Below are 20,317 nucleotides of genomic sequence, written 5' to 3' on the forward strand. Positions count from 1 at the left end.
CCTCCAGCTGGATTTCACACCATTTCCCACCACTCCCTGGGCCCGGCCATCCAACCAGTTTTCCACCCAGGAGAGTGTGCGCCTGTCCAGGCCAGAGGCTGACAGTTTCTCAAGCAGAATGCTGTGAGAAACTGTGTCAAAGGCTTTACTGAAGTCCAGGAAGACCACATCCACAGTCTTTCCCTCGTCCAGCAGCCGAGTCACTTTGTCATAGAAGGCGATCAGGTTAGTTTGGCAAGACCTGCCTTTTGTGAACCCATGTTGACTGGGCCTGATCACCCGGTTCTCTTGCATGTGCTTCATGATAGCACTCAAGATCACCTGCTCCATGACTTTCCCTGGCACTGAGGTCAGACTGACAGGCCTGTAGTTTCCTGGGTCCTCCCTGCGACCCTTCTTGTAGAAGGGCACAACATCAGCCTCCAGTCCAGTGGGACTTCCCCAGTCTTCCAGGACTGTTGGAAGATGATGGAAAGGGGTTTGGCCAGCACATCCGCCAGCTCCTTCAATACCCTTGGATGAATCCCATCCAGCCCCACAGACTTGTGGGTGTCTAGTCAGGCTAGCAAGGCTCTGACCACCTCCTCTTGGATCATGGGAGCCTCATTTTGCTCCTCTAGCTCCTGGGTTTGTACACAGACAGAACGACTTTCTTTACAATTCAAGACTGAGGCAAAGAAGGCATTAAGTACCTCAGTCATGACAAACACGGGGTGCTACTCATAAAAGCATATAATCTACTTATATAATAGTCTCAAATGACCCAATAAGAGCTCTATAATAACTCCAAAGTGGAATCAAGATGATCCTACCTACGAAAGATAATCAACGAGTCTCCATAACCTACTGCATAGCCTGGAAAAACAAGCAAGCAAGCAAACATTGTTTCTGGGAATCGGAAAGAATTTTTAATAGATTTAAAAGAGAAGCACAAAAATAGGAAGAAAGCTTTAAATGTTAAATTAGAAGTAAAACAAGACAGAGAAAGAGGAGACAAAAAAAAGCTTCCTGAAAATGGACAGGAAAGGGAACCGATGCTGTTCTTTTTCTATTTCAAGCACTTGACCAGCCACCAGCATGCTCCCTAATTTCACCTAAGACTACTTTTACCACATCTAGAAAAAAACAGACCCTCGTTGGGAGAATGCTGAATGAATTTTTCACCATCTCTCCAGGTTCAAACTGCAGTTCCCACGCTGAGGGGGTCCTCTGCAGCACACGCTCTTCCTCAGCTCTCCCCAGGGCTTAAGGAACAGCCAGCTCTCCAGAGGCATCAGCTGCTGTAACTTTGGGATTCTGGTGACCTGTCTTTCAAAATAGTGAGAGTTAACTTCCTTTGCTCCCTCAGCAGTGTTTTTATGGAGCCAAGAGCAGGCCGAAACACTGCTTGCCCTTGCACACAACTCGAGTAACAAAAGAGCAGCTGTATTCAGTTTAAGGCAAGGCTATATTTTCCCACCCCTTATTTAACACTGGCTTATTTCCATCAACCTTGTCAGCACTGAATGGCAGAGAAAGGGTATTCTATGGGGAGCCATAGGCTCACACTGCTACCTGATTCTTCCTCAGCTGGGTCAAACTGACTTCATCCACAACTGAAGGCAGTAAATCCACTGACAGAGGAGTCTGACAACAGATCTCATCACAGGTAAATTCCTGAGGCCAAGGCAAGCCTCATTATAGTTGATTTTACATATGAAAAGCTCCATATAGAGTGGGCCAAGACATCCGCCAGAGCAGAATGACCTTGAGCAGTCTGGCTTTAAGCATGATGTTTTATTTTTATTTTAGCTAACATACATGACTAGAGAACCAGCGAGCTCCACTTTGCAGCTTGCAATATGGTTGGGCAGGTTCTTGCAGGGCAACATGGGTATTGTTAACTCAATCATTTCTCCTAAACAGCTTGAAATTCGCAGAAGGAAGAAGACGGAGGAGGGTAGTGCACTCGAGTTAAACATTACGTTGGTTGTTGCACCAGGCTTTCTTTTGAGGAGAGTTTTAAAACAAATAGTTGGATCAAATACCCGATCAATAAAAACCTGGATATCCTCCAAGAGTCCACTTCTTTGGCAAGTTTAAATAAAGCAGGTCTCCGCTTGTTTAAGGTGTAAGTGAAAACTTCAATGCACAGAAGGTTGACATTAGAGGGTACACTTGTTTCCTGAAAGCTACAATCTACAGAGGTAAACTGACTGGCACACAGATCATGAGATGAGCCTGGGGAGTATCAGGAATTGCATGTAGCTGAGCACTGACAGTCCAATACTTGGTAATATTTTACATTTCAGATTCAGAGTAAGGCATTGATGTTAGTTGGTTCACAACAACCCCTCCAAACTGGGACCAGTGCAGGCAGGCAAAATGCTACAGCGGCACTTGAATTTACATGGAATGAAGAAAGCCACGCTTTTCTCTAGACACAGAGGAGTAAACCATTTATGTCCATTCAAGATCTCACTTTCTTTCAGAAAATAAATTCTGACGCCAAACTCTGTTCCACATACTGCATTTTTTAGGTGAAAAAAAGCAAAGTCCTCCCTGTCAGATATTCCAGTGAAGTTATTTTCTTGAATTCCTGCATAAATTTTCCCAGTACTACTAAGCACCAGTGAGACATCTAGTGATCTCTGTTCCAGACTATCTGTCAGTCAGTCATATGTGGCCAAACATAACTTATAAAGCACTTCAGAGCTTTTCACATGAGAATGTTATCAGTTGCAGCGTTTACACCACCTACCCTGAATAAAGCCAAGTAACCAACTGCCAGAAGGTCAGTGGAGCAAGTGCTTGGTTTGGACTCCCTTCAAGACCAAGAACAAAACCATCAGGGTGTTACGGTAAAGACTGCTACGTTTCATACTACAAGGATATCCTCTTCCTGTAGAGCCATGACATGTGGAAGAAGAAGCACAGCTGGATCGAAGATAAAGCAAGCTTGTGGTTAGGAGGTTATACTGTTGCTCACACTCTGGCTAGACTTGGCTTTAACCACCACATCCACTGTATTTTTGGACTGGCAAAGAAATGAGATATTCATGATCTCTTTCAAAAACTAAAGCTTTGGACAAAGTTTTAGATTAATCTGTTAATGAATTCCCAGCGATAGCTGAGTTTACATTTGTCTGAATTTCTTTGGTCAGATTAATGAATACATATATTTGGAAAAGACTTAACCAAGATGAACATTCATATTTGCTCTACTTTGAAGTTATACATAAAATATACAAATACGTTGCACCAGTTGCAGCTGTTTTACATGTAATTTCCTAACAGTGAAAAGTCAAGAGCAAGAAAATGCTAAGGCTATTGCAAGAACATCTAATTAAATGTCCTTCCCAAAGTTATAACCACCTGTGCAGCCCAACCAATGTGCCCAACCAAGAACTCCAGCTCTAGCCATCGGAAGGAAGTCCTGTCCCCTCAGTGGTATCACAGCTCCTTTTCTGAGCAGTTCTATAAAATGACACGCAATCGGACTCATGGACAGCAGTGCTGAAAAGCCTGAATAACAGAACATCATAGAAAGAAAAATACGAACTCCTTAAGACTTATTTTTCATTAATTACCAGATGGAAATGAACGTTTCTTGGAACTTCCGGAAGCTTCTCAGAAAAGTCAAGCTTTCCTCAGAACTGGCCTTGTGTGCAAATTGGGACAGCTAAAAGAAGGGTTTTCTTCCTATTAAACAGATTGTGATAAATTCTGACACAATGCTCAGAAAACAACATTAACTAAATCACTATGATGGTTCAAAAAGAAAAGATCTAGCCAAGAATATGTACTGAACATAAAAATCCCTCCTATATTATGGAAGCGTACATAAAAGAGTTTAAATTTATAAATCCTCAGCCTGTGCACAAAGGCATATTGTATTTAAACAACTGTTATAAATCCATATAGAGTACAGGACTTAGCATTGTAACTGTCTCTTGATCTCATATAATTACCAGGCCTCTATTTAAACAAAATACGGTCTGTCAGGATTCTGTTTGGCCTTTTTGTATTTTGTTTCTACAAGGGGGATGTGAAAGGGAAAGGCTGACCTTATTTATTCTGGTCTGGGCACTTTGCCAATATTCACAGAGATATTTTAGGTTTTCTGGCTCACAGTGAGTTCAACCTCTTACCTGCCTCCCCATTTAGACTGCTGGAAGAGACCACAGCTACAGAATTACAGCTGTAACACAATCAGAATAGCAAAGAGGATGAATCATAGCATTAGCCATATATTACCACTCTACCCCAGTTTCACTCTCCCATCTCCATCATGGATCTTGTATATAAGGCATTTTGCACAATCCCGTTAAATGTAATAAGATTTGCGGTAAGCAGCACTGTAAACATTGTCTGCAAGGAGAGAAAGGTCTCATCGGAACATCCAGAAGAAACTTAGATGTTTGTCAAATTGAACTATTAGAAAACTGAAAAAAAAGCACCGAATACGTTGGTATTTACTGACAAGGTATTTACCAGTACGTCATACTTCGGGCATCTATACTTGATGCACTCACAAGACTTAAATGGTTCCTTCTCCCATCCCTCTAACCTGCAGAGAGCCATAATGAAATCTTAACATTTTCATCCCGTGCAGAAATAGTGCCTTCAGCTCCAACCCCGCTGATGACACGGGTTTCAGTGATGATAGGGAAAATTATTCCTGCTAAGGCAAGTAACACCAGAATCGCACCCAGCATATCTAGTGTGAGCAGCTCATACAGCTGGAAATCTTGTTCCAGCAGGTTCAGTTGCTCCCTGCTCTGCACCGAACAGGTCGCTTAAGCCAAAAAAAATATCCTGTAAATCCCACAAACTGCTAGTTATGGGTATCCTCCCTGAAACAGGCTCCCGTTAGCATTAAGTATCTCACCCTTGGGCCGCTGAAGGCATCAAAGTTTCTGAAAAAACTTTTATTCACTCCTAAAGTTTGCTCACGTCTAAGGGATGTCAACAAAACTAAAAATCCTTTCCATAAAGACCCAACACAGAGTTGTGAGAGACTGATTTTTGTGGTCTAATATAAAGATTGTGATTACGGTGTTTTTCAGAAATTGTATCTAGAGATAGCAGCTAGTGCTTATGGCTGGGAGAAGGCTGCCACGGGGATATTATTTGTGCAGAAGATACTGTGGCTTTCAGAAATCACAGGAATACAATAACAGGAACACAGAGAGAAATCTGACATGAAAACTGGAAGACTGGCAAGAAAACCAGGAAAATAACATCTTTTAGCAAAAGGCTCAGAATTAGTCTTAGCAAAGATGTTTAGGAGATCACTGTGAAATTAAGCTCCCAATCCAGTGCCAGGATGTCAAACTTTCACACTACAATGATAAATACCTTTAGTGGTAACTCCTGGAAGGCCAGTCCTGTCTATCAAAATAGAGGCACCAGAATGAAGTGTTGTGAGGAATTTTGTGTGATGAACTTAATTCGTGCTGAGCCACAATCAGTCTCCAGGGCTGTCCTTGTGATAACTTTCACAGCACTGAATTTACACAATTTTAACTAAAAAGGCATAAATCTAACTCCTTGGACAAACCATCCTTCTGCCTTCTCACTTTTCGGCAATGCTATCAGCAATCATATTTCTGCCAGTAAATAGCTTTCCACCTTCCTCAACTCCATTATCATTTTCCATTTAAAATCCAATCTAGCATAATCAGTCTGCTTTTCAAGATCAGTCAGCTCTGGTAGGAACAAGTATATGTCTTGGAGAAAAAGCAATTGCATTGGCATAATCAAGTTATTACTGATAGGTCTGTTATATAATCAACAAATTGGTGTTTCTGCTGGCTATTCCCTTTCCATTTGCTGCCATAGTACTCAGTTCAGTTAGACATTTGTGATTCATTTAGTAAATGGATAAAATAAGCATTTGGATTTTTACCAATTGTGTTGCATTGTGCTGATTACTAATTACATTCACTGCAGAAATATCTACTTTTCAGCATTAGTGTGATGCTCTTTTAGGCACAAATGAACATGCGGGTGCCTTGTGTATCACTTGAGCTTTCTGTTGCCTTGATGTAAAGAGTTTTCATTTCCAGGGACCAATGAATCCCAGCATGGGCTGGTAGCTTCCCTGTGTAGCTAAATTTCCACTGTATAATAAAGTATAAATCTAATAATTGTACTTTATGAATCTCACTAATTTTACTAACTTTGTTTTCATTGTTCATAATTTTGTATAGCTCCCATCCTACAGGATAAATGTTCCATTTTGAGGCTCATCACACCAAGTAGTCATCCCTCCATCACTGTCTTCATCTTTCTTTTTCAGAGTTTAAGCAAAATACAGCATAGATAATTCAGCACAGCAATTCTTCAGAAGAAATTATATTTTTCATTATGACTAAAATCCCCTCAAATGTGCCTTTTTATTCTATTTTATTTATTCTTTATGACTGATCTGCAAAGAACTTCGTCCCACTTTGGGTTAGAGGACACAGTATGGAAGAGTCAGTTATTGAACTCAGCTTCAGCCAAATATATTTTGAAATGCCATTATCATGTTAATAATTAATTAATTTAAATTTCCTATTCCAAATATGTTGGCAGTACCAAAAATTAACAGATAATTTCAAGCTAGCTCAGCCACTGCCTGTTGCAATTCATGGCTGCTGAATTCCACATCCACAAATAGCCAACAAAGGCCCTAGGGGTAAATAAACAAATAAGAATCCAAAAATTACCTGGCAGGGGAAGACTAAAGCAGAGGATTCCTGTTGTGGGAGTTCTCTGGTGCAACATGCATATTCCCAATAAGCAAGCCCAGGCACGTTTGTTTTCACACAGTCATTTCCACACCAAGACACATTTCTCTGCCCCACTCCCTCCTTCTGCTTTTGTATTCCGTCGTCCACATCAACAATTAGTGGAAGTGCCTGGCTGTGCCTGTTCACATTGTTCCCAGACTTTTCTCTCCCGCAGTGAGCTCTGAAGATCATGCATTATTTGACATGACATGACTTGGAGACATCCTAGAGCAACAGCCATATGCAGGAAGTCAGACAGAGACAAAAAAGCACAAAGTCCAGTTTACAACTATCTTGGACAGCAGGACTCAAATTAATGTGTGTTAATTTCTTAGGACAATACTGCAGGTGACTGGACTTGAAATTACTTAGTCTTGTAAACCAAACGCCAAACCCCACCAGAAATAAAAACAGCCTAAAGGTCACAATACATAGTCAGCTTGTTCATCTATCTTTGCAACATTAAAACACAGGATATGCAATCAAAAATAATCTTAGTAGAGCTAGAATGTAAATCTAGATGTCTTAACATCAGGCAGAAGCATATTCATAATGGGAGGGTGGTTCTGAAATAATATCTATTGCATTTTCCATCACAGTTCTTTCCTCTGCAACATGAGCAACTTGCTGTCTTGTACATGCACGCTGAACATACTCAGTTTACAGTAACAGCGGCACAAAGGGCAGCTTCCCTTCATATAAACACACAGGCTGTGCACTTACACGATTTTTTAGCCTAGTACGGAAGGTTGTTCACGAGCAGAGAAGGACTTGTGGATGGTGCGATGGCTGAATGCCACTTTGGGCGTAGTGATCATGAAATTACAGCATTTTTGATTCTTGGAGAAGTGAGGGAGAGGGCCAGTGGAACCCTAGAATTCCAGAAGTCAGACTTTGGCCTGTTTAGGCAACTGGTCGACATAGTCCCCTGGGAAGCAGTCCTGAAGGGCAAGGATGTCTAGGAAGGTTGGACATTCTTCAAAAAAGAAATCTTAAAAGGCATAGGAGCAGGCCATCCCCATGTGCCAAAAGACAAGCCACTAGAGAAGACTGACCTGGCTGAACAGAGAGCTTTGCCTGGAACTCAGGGTCAAAAAAGTAAGTTTATGGCTTTTGGAAGAAGGGACCGACAACTTAGAAGGATTACAAGGATGTTGTGAGGTTATGCAGGGAGAAAATTAGAAGAGCCAAAGTCCAACTAGAATTTAATCTGGCTACTGCTGTAAAGGATTATAAAAATGCTTCTGCAAGTACCTTAGCAACAAAAGAAGTGCTAAGGAGAATCTCCAGCCTTTATTGGATGTGAGGGGACACAGTGAAAAAGGATGAGGAAAACGCTAAGGTACTTAATGCCTTCTTTGCCTCAGTCAAGACCAGCGTAGCCAGCAGGAGTAGGGAAGTGATTGTCCCCCATACTCAGCACTAGTGAGGCAACATCTCGAATACTGTTTTCAGCTTCAGGCCCCTCACTACAAGAAGGACATTAAGTTGCTGGAGCATTTCCAGAGAAGGGCAACAGAGCTGGTGAAGGGTCTGGAGCACAAGTCGTAAGACAAGTAGATGAGGGAACTGGGGTTAATGATTCTAAAGAGGAGGAGGCTGAAGGGAGACCTTATGACTGTCTCCAACTACCAGAAAGGAGATTGCACCAAGGAGGGTGTTGGTCTCTTCTGCCAAGTAACAAGCAATAGGATAAGAGGAAAAGGGCTTGAGCTGTACCAGGGGAGGTTTACATTGGATATTAGAAAAGATTTCCTCACCAAAAGGGTTGTTAAGCATTGGGACAGGCTTCCCAGGAAAGTAGTTGAGTCACCATCCCTGGAGGTATTTAAAAGATGTGTAAATATGGTGCTTAAGGACATTGTTTAGTGGTGGCTTGGCTATGCTAGGTTAAGGGTTGGACTCAGTTATCTTAAAGATCTTTTCCAGACTAAATAAATCTGTAATTCTATGCTGTCTCTCCAGTGACCTTCACGAGAGCAGCCCACAAAACAGTACTGACACCAACTTGCAAAAACTCCAAAAACTCCAAATAGCTTTAAACCCAAATATTTCCTCTTTTTACACATGCTGACAGAAGTACATGCAGATTATGGCAGTGAAATATATTTTTCCTTTTAAAATATTTGTATTTGATAGTATTTTGGACATAACTATCCACAGTAAGTATTAACACATTAAATGCCTACAGTAGTTCACAACCCATTTTAAGAGTTTACACAGGCAAAAATATATATAAATAAAAAGTTCTTTCAAATTTTAAATGACTGCTGTTTCTTCTCAAGTTACATTGAAAAGCTGAATAAGAGGAATTTTTTTCTGAAGTCTTTATCATATAGAATAGTAGGACACTCAGTCAAACAGAAAGTCAAACATAGACTTTATCGTGTGTCACAACGTATTGCGCTGCACTAAATACCAGTATTAGTTTCAGTCTTTATCATCAAGAGAACAGCTGCTCTTTATCTCTTCCCAAATTACTTCCTGATATTGCTTTCAATCTCTTTCCATAAAAACAAGCTTCTGTCTTGGGGTTTTTAGGAGTTGGTTTTTTTTTTTTCCATTTTGCTATCAGGTGCAAGAGAACGTTATTGGGAGTACAAAAATCTGCTTGTGTTTTGTAATATAGATCTAAATAGCAGAAAGGGAAGAACAGCACCTTGAAAGCTTGAAAGATGTAATGGTCTGGTATCAAGTGTACTTAAGGAAATCCTGATGCAGCTGGACTAGTAGGATCTTGAAATACTGCAAAGGAACCCAAAGTATCAAAATTCTTTTGAAAATCCCATCTCTCTGAACTACTAGGCTTCTTAGCACCTATTGTTTTTCTCACAGGTTAATATTGAGAATGACATTTCAAGTAAAATTGAGTCATCTGTGTTCTCAGATTTTTGGATCTCAGATTATAGGCAGATAGACATCAAAAGTTAACGAGTTACCAGGGCTTACACATTGATCACTCCCTTGTTTTATCTGCCAGCGTACACCACGAAAATAAAACACTTTGGCTAACTAAGAAGGCATTGTAAAGCAACATGTTTTCCTCAGCACTGCACTGAGATAGGAGGACGTGCATAGTCTGTTAATAAAGCCAAACTGGGGAACAGCAGCTTGCCTTGCCTTGTTAACTATCAGTTGAGGTCTACCAGGACAGCTAATGAATAGTGAGTGAAGAACATTCTTGTCTTACTGAGTAATGGAGACCAGCCCACTGCTGCATGTGGTTAAATAAGAAATGGTTCCTCTTTTGCTGACTTCAGTGCTTTACAACTGAAAATCGGAAGAGTCCATTTAACAGCAACTTTTGCATGCCAACTGATGATGCCTCCACAGGTCTGCCAGAGTGAAAGGAGCCAGAACTCTTTAAGTAAACAGTGCAGGAAAAAAAAAAAGAGAATTTAAGTAATTGCAGTTTTTGAATTACTGGTATTACTTTAGAAAGAAAAATGCTGGCATGTACCCTCCTGCCTTTGCACAGCTTAGAGTGTGTACAGTCATTCTCAAAAACATACAAAATATAAGGAAAATGTGTAATTAATAATTAACTGACACTCAACTAAAAGAAGTCTATTAAGTCAGTATTTACCTTTAACATCAACTAGTTAAATAAAAGGGCAAAGAGAACAGCTGAACCTCTACCTCCCATTCATTTCAGGCTATAAATCTTATGTTTATGAATAATGTTGGCTCAGTATTTCATATGGCAGAAGCTTTCCATTTCTCTATAAAAATGTAAAGCTGACTAACATCAGCTGAAGGACTGTCCAAGAAGAATAGGGCTGAGACCATGCTGGCAGCAGTATAATGACCAGCTCCAGCAAACGGCAGGAAAAGTGGAGTCAGTGGAGTGCAGAAATGGAGGAGGCAGGATGCCTGCAAACTCTTTTGAGGGTGCTGCAGGTGGCTGGTAAAGTGCCATTTTGGATGTCCCCAACCCCATCTGCTTAAGTTTATAGATGACTACACGTCACACGACTGTAGATGCCTTGTTTCAAGAACACTTACAACTGATGCACCACCAGCTATTCAGACGAAAAAAAGAGTAGCACTTCACAACTTTCAACAACCACATGAACCACGTGGAGGGGGTGATAATCAAGCACACTCATTTAAGCACCACATTTGATACTGGAAATTAATATAGTCTCTAATTTATCTAATATCCTCGATCCTTGGTCTTCCTACTCAGAATGCCAAAACAGTCCTAATGGTGTTATTTTAGGATGTCACAGCTATCAGTAGACAGTAGACTGGAATAATTTCACTTCACAAGTATTTTCAAAAGCAAAAAGGAATAATACTTTTTCCACCGCTGACCACTTAGGCTGAGCTTGTACACGGATCTATATGGGACAAATACCATAGTAGGAACAACGGGCTGATTGTTAAGGTAAGTGAACTGGATATCAAGACTTCGTAAGTCCAGTGGTCACAGTCCTATACAGCATGAAGAAAGTTGCTTAAACTCCAACATTCTACTTGAATACGGGTACTTCAGGGAAAAAAATGCTTCCTCTCACACATCTCCTGTCTATAACATCCATTGAAGCTTTAAAGCTTTAAGAGATTTTGGCTTTACCAACATACATATCCTTCTGCATTCATAGATATCCAGCTCAACAGCATTCAATTGTGGATAGAAAGAACATCCCATAAGATGCTTCAGTATTTACATATGGCACACTGTTAAGTTAAAAGCAGATCAGAGTTTACCAGCCACCATGTTAAAACAGTGAAAAAGTGAAACAAAAATTACTACTCCTTTGTACTTCATGTATGAAATATTCTTTGTGGACCTCGAGCTCCAGCCATTCATCAATGTAAAGCTTACATCAAGGACCCTCCTCTGTCTAGCCTCAGGCAATACAGCAGATAGACATTCAGATAGCTAGGTGATGATTTAGTGCCTTTCCTCATGCCTCTTGGTTTAGATCATACTTCCAACGCAGAAGGCACGATTAATACTCAGTAACAGCAAATCCCCCTCTAATTAATTTATGCAAAAGGAATGACAACACATGATGAAAACCACATTCCAGATGATGCAACGCTCTGCTGAGAAGCTGGCAAGCTCCCATAGATATTGTGATAACACTGACGAAGCATCTTTTTTTATCTCTTCCTTACTCTATCCTTCTTCCCCATGCCTTGTTGGGACCATTGTGACCAGTTTCTACTCTCATCTCAGAGCATGCTTTTCCCAGATGTCTCTACACTACATGGTCAAATCCAGTTTCACTCTCCAGGTGGATTCTAGGCTTTTGGGACAAGATCCAACCAATTCTGGAGTTAAAATCGGTGTGCCTGTGTAGTGGCTGAACAATGTTTAGTCTCAATGAGCTTCTACTTGCTGAAATACATTCCTTCAGAGCAATGAAGTGCAGTCTGGGAGATACTCAAAATCTGATGGGATACAGTTGTGAGCAGCCTGTTATAGCTGACCGCAGGATCAGCAGGAGAACTGGACAAGGTAAATTCCAGAGGTTTCTTCCAACATCAACTATTCCAGGATTCTGTAAAACCCCTTCTTAGCAGTTACACCTTTTAATGGCCACATCACCAAAACCAAGACAACATAGGCTTAGCAAACATCAAACACACAACTATTTTAAAGACATAGAACAGTCCCAAATCTGTGGAAACTCGGCAAAGATTATGCCTAGGTAGCAAAAATAGAGTCATAGTGATACATGTCAAAATGTTAAGTGCATAATTCCAGGTGTCGTTACTGATTTCCATGTAGAGTCCATTCAAAATAGGCAGCATGAAGGTAACAATCTCCTTCCACCAGACGGGCTATAGGCAATGCTAATGGCACCTGCTGAGCTTATTACATTCTTACAGCTATACATTTTCTATGGAGAACTTGTCTTCATCGCAAAGTTTCCTCATGCTTGGATTCAAATTTTAGCCCCAATCTAGCTTACTAAGTATTGATTTCTCTAATTCCTTTGAAAACATGTTTCCAAACATTTCCAAAGGAATCAACAAGCTTCCACAAACCAAACTTCACTGATTCATAACAGACCACCAGTAAGTCTACAACTGAGCCAGAAAATACTGTTTTGTAGTGCTATAAGCCAGCACTCTGACCACTCAGTTTTTATTTCTTCACCTTGCGGAAGCTGAGCATTTTCTTATTTTCATCATTTTAGCAGCATTATCAACATGAAAAAAATGACTGAAAATTGCACAATGCCCATTGTGAATAAATTATGATAAAGGCTTCATAACACAGCTAATAATGCATATAATGCACACTCTTCCTCCTGATGAAACTCCAGATCTATGAAGGTATTCACCAGCAGCTTAAAAAAGGCATCGACCTCTATCATTCTGACTGCAAAAATAGATTAAATCTTCAGCTTATGACATAGGTTCTGGTCCTGGAGCAGATGATCACAGGCACCCTTTGCAATAACGACCATAGACTCTGAACAATCATGGAAGGTGATATAAATGACAACCATGAAACCCATACTGCAATGCATTTGCTATGCATCCCACTAAGTCACGCTTACATAATGTAATTTACTGTCATGCTAAATTATATAAAAATTTAAAGGAGCCTTTATACCATTCTGTGAATCCTCAATGTCAAAACCTGGAGTACCATGTTGTGTTTTGGCTCTCTGCTGCGTAAATAACGCTTTCATGCTGTAAAGATTTCATATGTAATTAATTACAAGCAATTTAAGAGAGATGGGATTACAGAAGCAAACACTAAACTGAAACATTGTATTCCAGTTCTCACAAACACCTAAAGAATAAGCACAAAAATCAGTCTGCAGCAGAAATTGTCATCTAGTCCAGCATTTCAACTCACTCTTAGCACAAGAAATAGTTCAGTGGTAGCGTAACACCATGCCAACAAATCACCAATAATATTTTATATTTACTGATGGCATCTTTTATTTCTGTGTATACATAAGTTCTCCTTTCCAAGGAAAAAAACCACAATCCATTCAAGATGTAGTAAAGCTGTTTTTAATTCTTGTCTTTGAAGACATACATACATCTCCCTACTTGTGGCCCTAACACTTGTGGTGTGTCTACAGAGCAAACAACAGCAAAAAAAATGAGATAGCAGTCCTCTGCAACCAGATCAGGCCCTGACAGCAGGCTAATTGTCAAAGCCTGATGATCAGTCTAGGGTAACGTAGCCCACAAAGGGGCTATTTCTATGCCAGACAGACATATTCTGTGATACCTCCTGTCTGCTAGTGATGTCACTTTGATGCCTCATTTCAGTTGTAACCAACTCTGCTCTTTCACTATTTCCTGCACATGGGATGCCTTTTGATAAAATTCAGCTCTTTTCCAAAGGGATGAGAACTACGTGTGGTACTTCACTCAACATGAATATCCATAATTTGGTCTACCAACAGCCATGCCGACACAGTTTTGGCTCCTTTCCACTTCCATCAGACCTGTCGAGCCAGAACATGATTATCCATAGATCATCATCAAAATGATTGTTGAATCCTGTCTTCAGGGTGAAATTCTGCTTTCAGTCATATCTGAGCAGCTCCCTCAAATACAACGTGGTTCTCAGGTGAAACTGGGCACAGGCTGAACCTTGCAGGTCTGTGAACATGCACTGTTCTCCTCCCAGATGGAGATCACTTGTTTCCACTTCACTCTTGATCCTTCTAGGAGTATGACATTCTCTTCTCTTTCAGTAATTCCCACACCAGCACAGTGTGAGTAATTTACAGGAGAACAAGAATCTCACCATCCACATTTCTGTGAGGTTTCTTCCACATTTATTCCTCCAGGGAAATTCACATTCCCCCAAGTCCACAGTCCTCATGGGGCACACAGGTATAAATAAAGGAGGTTGGATGAGCCCATTTAGGAGCAAAACCACTAACAGAAAAAGTGATGTTTTAAAGAAGCAGTACTTTTCAATAAGCTGATGATCAGTTTGTATTGTGCTTTAAAACCAAAAAGACTATGAGCTTCTTTAACTACAGTGGCAGCTATTATGATTGCAAACATGAACTCTTCCTTTTTTTCCTTCAAATAGATTCAAAATGCAATCTCAATGCTCCTGAGCAAACACCTCTTGTCCTTTCAGATCCTTGATATATCAGCCCTTTAGGGAGGAATCCAAATTTAAACTTCAAGGCCATGGAGGCTCAAGACAACTCAGACTCTGCCCTATGAGAGCAAGGGGGAGGACAATTGCAGTTTTAATTTTAAGGAAACATTTGTCTCTCCTCTGCCTCCCTCTCCCCACACCTCCTTTTACCAAGAAAATGAGCATTTCATAGAATCATAGAATAACCAGGTTGGAAGAGACCCACCGGATCATCGAGTCCAACCATTCCTATCAAAATTTGTTTCATTCCTAATCACACTGGAAGCTAATTCTCTCATCAACTGACCAGCTCATTCCTCATCTGCAGCTTCCTAAAGTGACCTTTAAACTGAAGAGCTGTTCTCATCAGCCCACCCAGCAATGACCAGGAGACAAGAAGCATCCCACAAAAACTGACAGAACAAAATCATTTCACAGCGATTCATCAGGCATGCAGCCATTAATGACTTTGCAAGTGTGGAAAGCAAGATGGAAGGGCAGAGCCTGAGCCAACACTAGCTGTCCGAACATCACTGTCATCTATCTGGTTAGAAATATTTAAACCATCTGATGTTTCAGCCTGGCATCCCAACATAACAACGGGGCTGGAAACAGCAATAAATTTGCACATTGAAGAGTCTGTTCAGAATCGCAGAAGTTGACAAAGAAATGGGAGAAACAGTGCAGAGATGTTTATTTGTGTGACATTGAAAATAAAGGATCATGATCTCCAAGAGCATCCTTCTACTGCATCAACTCTGCCGTCAGGGCTGAAGTACCAGAGGCAACAGCCACTTCACTGAACTGAAAGATGTTTTCATATTCATTTGCAGATGTTATTTTTGCCCTTATTGTGAAAAAAAAAAAAATCTCTGTTCTTTTGAATAAAAAGTCACCTTGCAATGTATTTGGGAAAAATCCAAAGAAGTGCCAAGGTTCTGCAATTCCCACCTGCTGGGAGCAGCAGGTGCTTGGCATTTGCCATGGTAAAGCTCTCACGACAGGTTCTGCCCTCAGCTGTGCTACTGTAAACACAACTAAACTTTGCTGGCACCGACTGAGTTATCCCAGCTGAAATTCAAAGTAGGCAAGAGTGGAATCTCTCCTCTTTTCACAGCAAAATGGGGTTACAATGGTAATGTTAACATTAGAACGGATCAATTTTGCAAGATGAAAAAAGAACATAGTGATCTCAACGTGAGCTCCTACTCAGCAGACAATTGCATCCCATCTTAGAACAGAGTTTTTTAAATGTTCAGAGCAATGCACAAGCATTATCTTCTAATGGCTTAAAAAGGAATTCTATAAAGCTAATGTCCTCATATTACAGATGTAATGCATCTAGAGAGCAAAGGTTTCTATCCTAATCTGTAGCAGCTTGCAGGGATATTCAGACCAGAAATTTCCTTTTAGGCACCTCTAATTTCAAGACTTCAGAACATGCTGCTGAGAAAGACGGAGGTGCTATGACCTTTACTTTACAAAGGTTCCTGCAATTATATTATGGTCCATCTTAATTACTAGCTTGTTTGTCAGTTGCGTATTTGCAAAGAAAATAACTAACAAACCCAGAAAGTTGTTTAATCAGTCCAGCAATTTAGCAAATACTTCCCTGCCATGCTAACAGAGTACAGCGTCCGTATTCACTCTTGCTACTGAATGGCAAGTTGAGAGCAGCCAGGAAACCCAACTGGCAGGAACTTAGTGCTCTACCATGATTCCCAGAAGCAACAGTTGGGCACCACCCACTTGTGCTGAAGGAGATGGATCACAGAAAAGGTAAAAATAAAGTGTTTCCAGACCTTTTATGTCATCTCTTGCTCTTGCTTGAGACAACTGTACCTGAGAAATGCCCAGCAGTGTTGCAAGACATAAACCCAGCTTTCTTATATTGATCCATTCTTTTCCCACTGTCACAAGCAAAACCATAAAAATAAAAATACATGGGAGAGGGAAGAAAACCATACAACTTTCTTTTCAGACATGCCTATTATGCCACAATGCTGTAACCTAATTCTAGCATATTTTACATTATTCCTGTTCTACACAATGTGTCATACTTTTCAGTTAGCATTTCTATGTGACTGATTGTTATGTTTCAGGGTAGCCTGCATCACAACAGTACCCTCCTGCCCCACTGTTGCTCTTTCAGAACTGACTCCTCTCGCCCTTCCTACTCGGACCTTGTTAGTCCTTCTCTTGTTCCTAATTTGAAGATCTCAATGAGCAAGAATTACATGTATCAGCAATAAATATGACCTCACAGCAAAACAAAGAAGAGGATGAACAAAATAAAAATTACTGTCTGGTGAAAGCACCCTTGACAACTACAGCTACACTGACAGGCGCCACTGAAATAATAGGAATGATGCTTCAAAACAACAGCCAAGAAAACGTTATGAAAGAGGAAAAAAAAAACAGTCTGAATCTTTTCAAATGCAGATTCCACCATCAAACGAGGAGAATGAGAAAAATGTTCTTTCTTATAGCACAGTTGTATTTAAACTCTGCCAGATAACAGAAAGCCACCAAAACTGTGAGCACAACCTGAAAGATCCTGGCTTCAACAGTCCATTTCAGGATGCTAGAATGATGCAGAATGGAATAGAAGGATCATATTTTGGGCATATAAAGGAGGGATGGAAGTTGTTACCTCATCACCAAATTCTGAATTGCTTCCAACTGGGTGAACAATAAAACTTGTTTCGACTTCAGTGCAATATCAGGCATTTTCAGGCTTTGTGTCTGAATAACTACCACTACCAAGGTAACAAACTGCATAGCAAAGAAGCCAAGAATTAATGAATATGAAGAATTATGGCCCACTACTAATGATGTTCAATCTGAGAGAACTAAAGCAGCTCTCATGAAGAAAGGTTGTCTGTGAGCTTAGGGAGGCAATTAGGAGAACAGATTAGCCTTCACCTGTCAATGATTCTTAAGTGTGACAAGTTACTTCAGCACTTTTTCCACCTTAGCTTCACAACAATGAAATGGGGAATATTGCTGTTAAGTACTGGTGTGGTCAGAGTTGGTTATTTCAAAAGCACCAGATGGATCCTTCAAAATCCTCCAGCAACCGCAGCTTCTCCCAAACTACCTGTGGCTCTTCAGCAGACAGAAGATTCAACTGCCTGGAGCAGAGGTGCAGCCAGAGAGAAGTGTCCGGCCAGACTGAGTCAGAGGTGGGGGGCTATGGAAAGAGATGGCAGCGACAATGCAGCAGGCAGCGGGGAAGAAATAAGGTGCACAGGGTGTGTGGTTCTTCGATGTGGTACATCTTATTTTCTTGGTATTTTACATTGCTATTGTGAAGTACTACTGGTAATTTGCAAAGATTACTGCCTAAAAACTCCAGTCACAAATGCATAGGCAACACCCATGTTAGCAGGAACAGACCCTTTTCTCCTAGTACTGGACGCACTCAGCTCCAGAAGTTTGGCTTAGGCTCCTGGGCTTGCATTCCTCTCCAGAGAAAAACAAAATCTGCAGAAGAGCCATGTAGTTGTCCTCCATTTTATTCCACATACTCAAGACACCTAATAAATTTGCTCTGACTTCTTATTCTTTCCTAAAACAAAGGAAAAACTTAGAACCAGAAGTATCCTTTTGCTCCCTGGTGGCCTGACAGAGACACGTGCAGGACTGCTTCCCACTTTTATATAATGAGATTTGAAAAAAAAAAAAAAAAAAGAAAGAAAACAAATAGCACAGAGAGACACAGGGACTCTGCCATTTCTCGCCAGAAATACTGAAACCAAAAGCACTTTGGAACAGAGAATAAAAACCTAAATAGTTACAGAGACAACAAGAACATCCTAATAGTAAAGAAAAACAATAATCAAAGTTTTGAAAGGCATGTAAATTCTGAAGATAGAGTCATCCAGCCTTTTAGTACTCACTAGAAATAAACTTCTGGTCTGAGGTTATTCGGTACCTATATACTATAGTTTCTTGCATGTTTCTTTATAGTGTGACTATACAAAACAGACAGTCAGTGAACAGACTGGAGGGCTGCACCTTGGCAGTACAACTGTCCCTCTCTTTCGGCAATAAACATCTGCTTGTGTCCAAATCTGAGCGAGCTCTGGGCTCCCCAGCCCTGGGAAATTCAGACGCGGATTAGTTTTAAGCGAGGGAAGAGTCAGATTAAACACTTCGCTTCAGCCACAAGGCACGGACAGTTCCCAGAGCCAAACCTGGGGCTGTTGAACTAGCGGCAAGAAGCAGCGCTGGCTACAAGTCACAGAAAAACATGCCCCAGTGCCCAAGCCCCGCCAGCTGCTGAAGGGGAGGAAGAGCAGGGAGACACTTACGGGGATGTGCACTCGCAGCATGAGTTTCTTCTGGCTGGAGCTTTTCCTGCTGCTGGAGGCATCTTTCTTCTTGTCCATGGCAGTGCTTCCCATCCCTTCACCCAGGCGTCGTGCTGGTCGATGGATCTGGAGAGGGAGGCTCCTCTTCCACCTCTCCCCACCGTCCCACCGGCCGCAGTTACTCCAGGCTCCTTATTTTCTTTTTTCTTGTCTTGTTTTTTTTTTTTAATGGCCCGGGGGGGGTGGGTTGGAAGAAGCCGAGGGAAGGGGAGGAGTTTCTCCAGCTCCGGCCTTTAATCCCAGCAGAGAGGTGTCAGAGAGGACCTTCTCGAGAGTCTGAGATGCCCTCACAGACGCTGCTCGCTTTCTCACTCTTCCGCCCTTTCAAAAATATCCGGAGCATCCTGGGGGGGTGAGAAAGTTTCCTCCCCCTCGGCCCCGGCGTGGTGGGGGGGGAACCAACCCGAAAACACCCAAAAGAAACAAAACCCCGAAAAAAAACAAAAAAAAAGGGAAGGCGCTGGGGCGAGGGAGAGGCAGCGCGGATCCCCCGCGGGGAGGAGGAGGGAGGATATAGCCAGGACAAAGCGATTTCCCCCCCCCTCGGGGGTGGGGAGAGAGGAGCTGGGGCTGAGCCCGCATCCCGCGGGCGGCTGCGATTCACCTGGCCGGAGCGAGGAGGAGGCGCGGAGCCTCCCCTCCCACCCGGCCGGGCCCCGGAGGAGGGAGCTGAGCCCCGGGGGCAGCCGCTTCCCACCCAGGGATGGGGATGCGACGGGATAAGGGATGGGAACGGGATAAAGGATGGGGATGGGAACGGGGGAAGGGATGGGAACGGGGTAAGGGATGGGGATGGGAACGGGGTAAGGGATGGGAACGGGATAAAGGATGGGGCTGGGAACGGGATAAAGGATGGGGATGGGATAAGGGATGGGAATGGGAACGGGCTAAGGGATGGGGATGGGAATGGGATAAGGGATGGGATGGGAACGGGATAAAGGACGGGGCTGGGAACGGGATAAAGGATGGGGATGGGATAAGGGATGGGAATGGGAACGGGCTAAGGGATGGGGATGGGAATGGGATAAGGGATGGGATGGGAACGGGATAAAGGACAGGGCTGGGAATGGGATAAAGGATGGGAATGGGAATGGGGTAAG

At 41.9% G+C, this 20,317-nt stretch overlaps 1 protein-coding gene across 1 annotated transcript in view; it reads right to left on the reverse strand.

Moving 5' to 3' along the window:
• Positions 1 to 19,331, reverse strand: part of PRKAG2 (protein kinase AMP-activated non-catalytic subunit gamma 2) — a 231,568-nt gene extending 212,237 nt beyond the window's left edge. Inside the window, exon 1 of the mRNA XM_069859281.1 lies at positions 19,158 to 19,331. Within this exon, the coding sequence (XP_069715382.1) occupies positions 19,158 to 19,250 (93 nt within the window). The 5' untranslated portion in view covers positions 19,251 to 19,331. The remainder of the gene's footprint in view (positions 1 to 19,157) is intronic.
• Positions 19,332 to 20,317: the final 986 nt, after the last annotated feature.

Source organism: Phaenicophaeus curvirostris, chromosome 6 (assembly GCF_032191515.1).
Source record: "Phaenicophaeus curvirostris isolate KB17595 chromosome 6, BPBGC_Pcur_1.0, whole genome shotgun sequence".
NCBI lineage: Eukaryota > Metazoa > Chordata > Aves > Cuculiformes > Cuculidae > Phaenicophaeus > Phaenicophaeus curvirostris.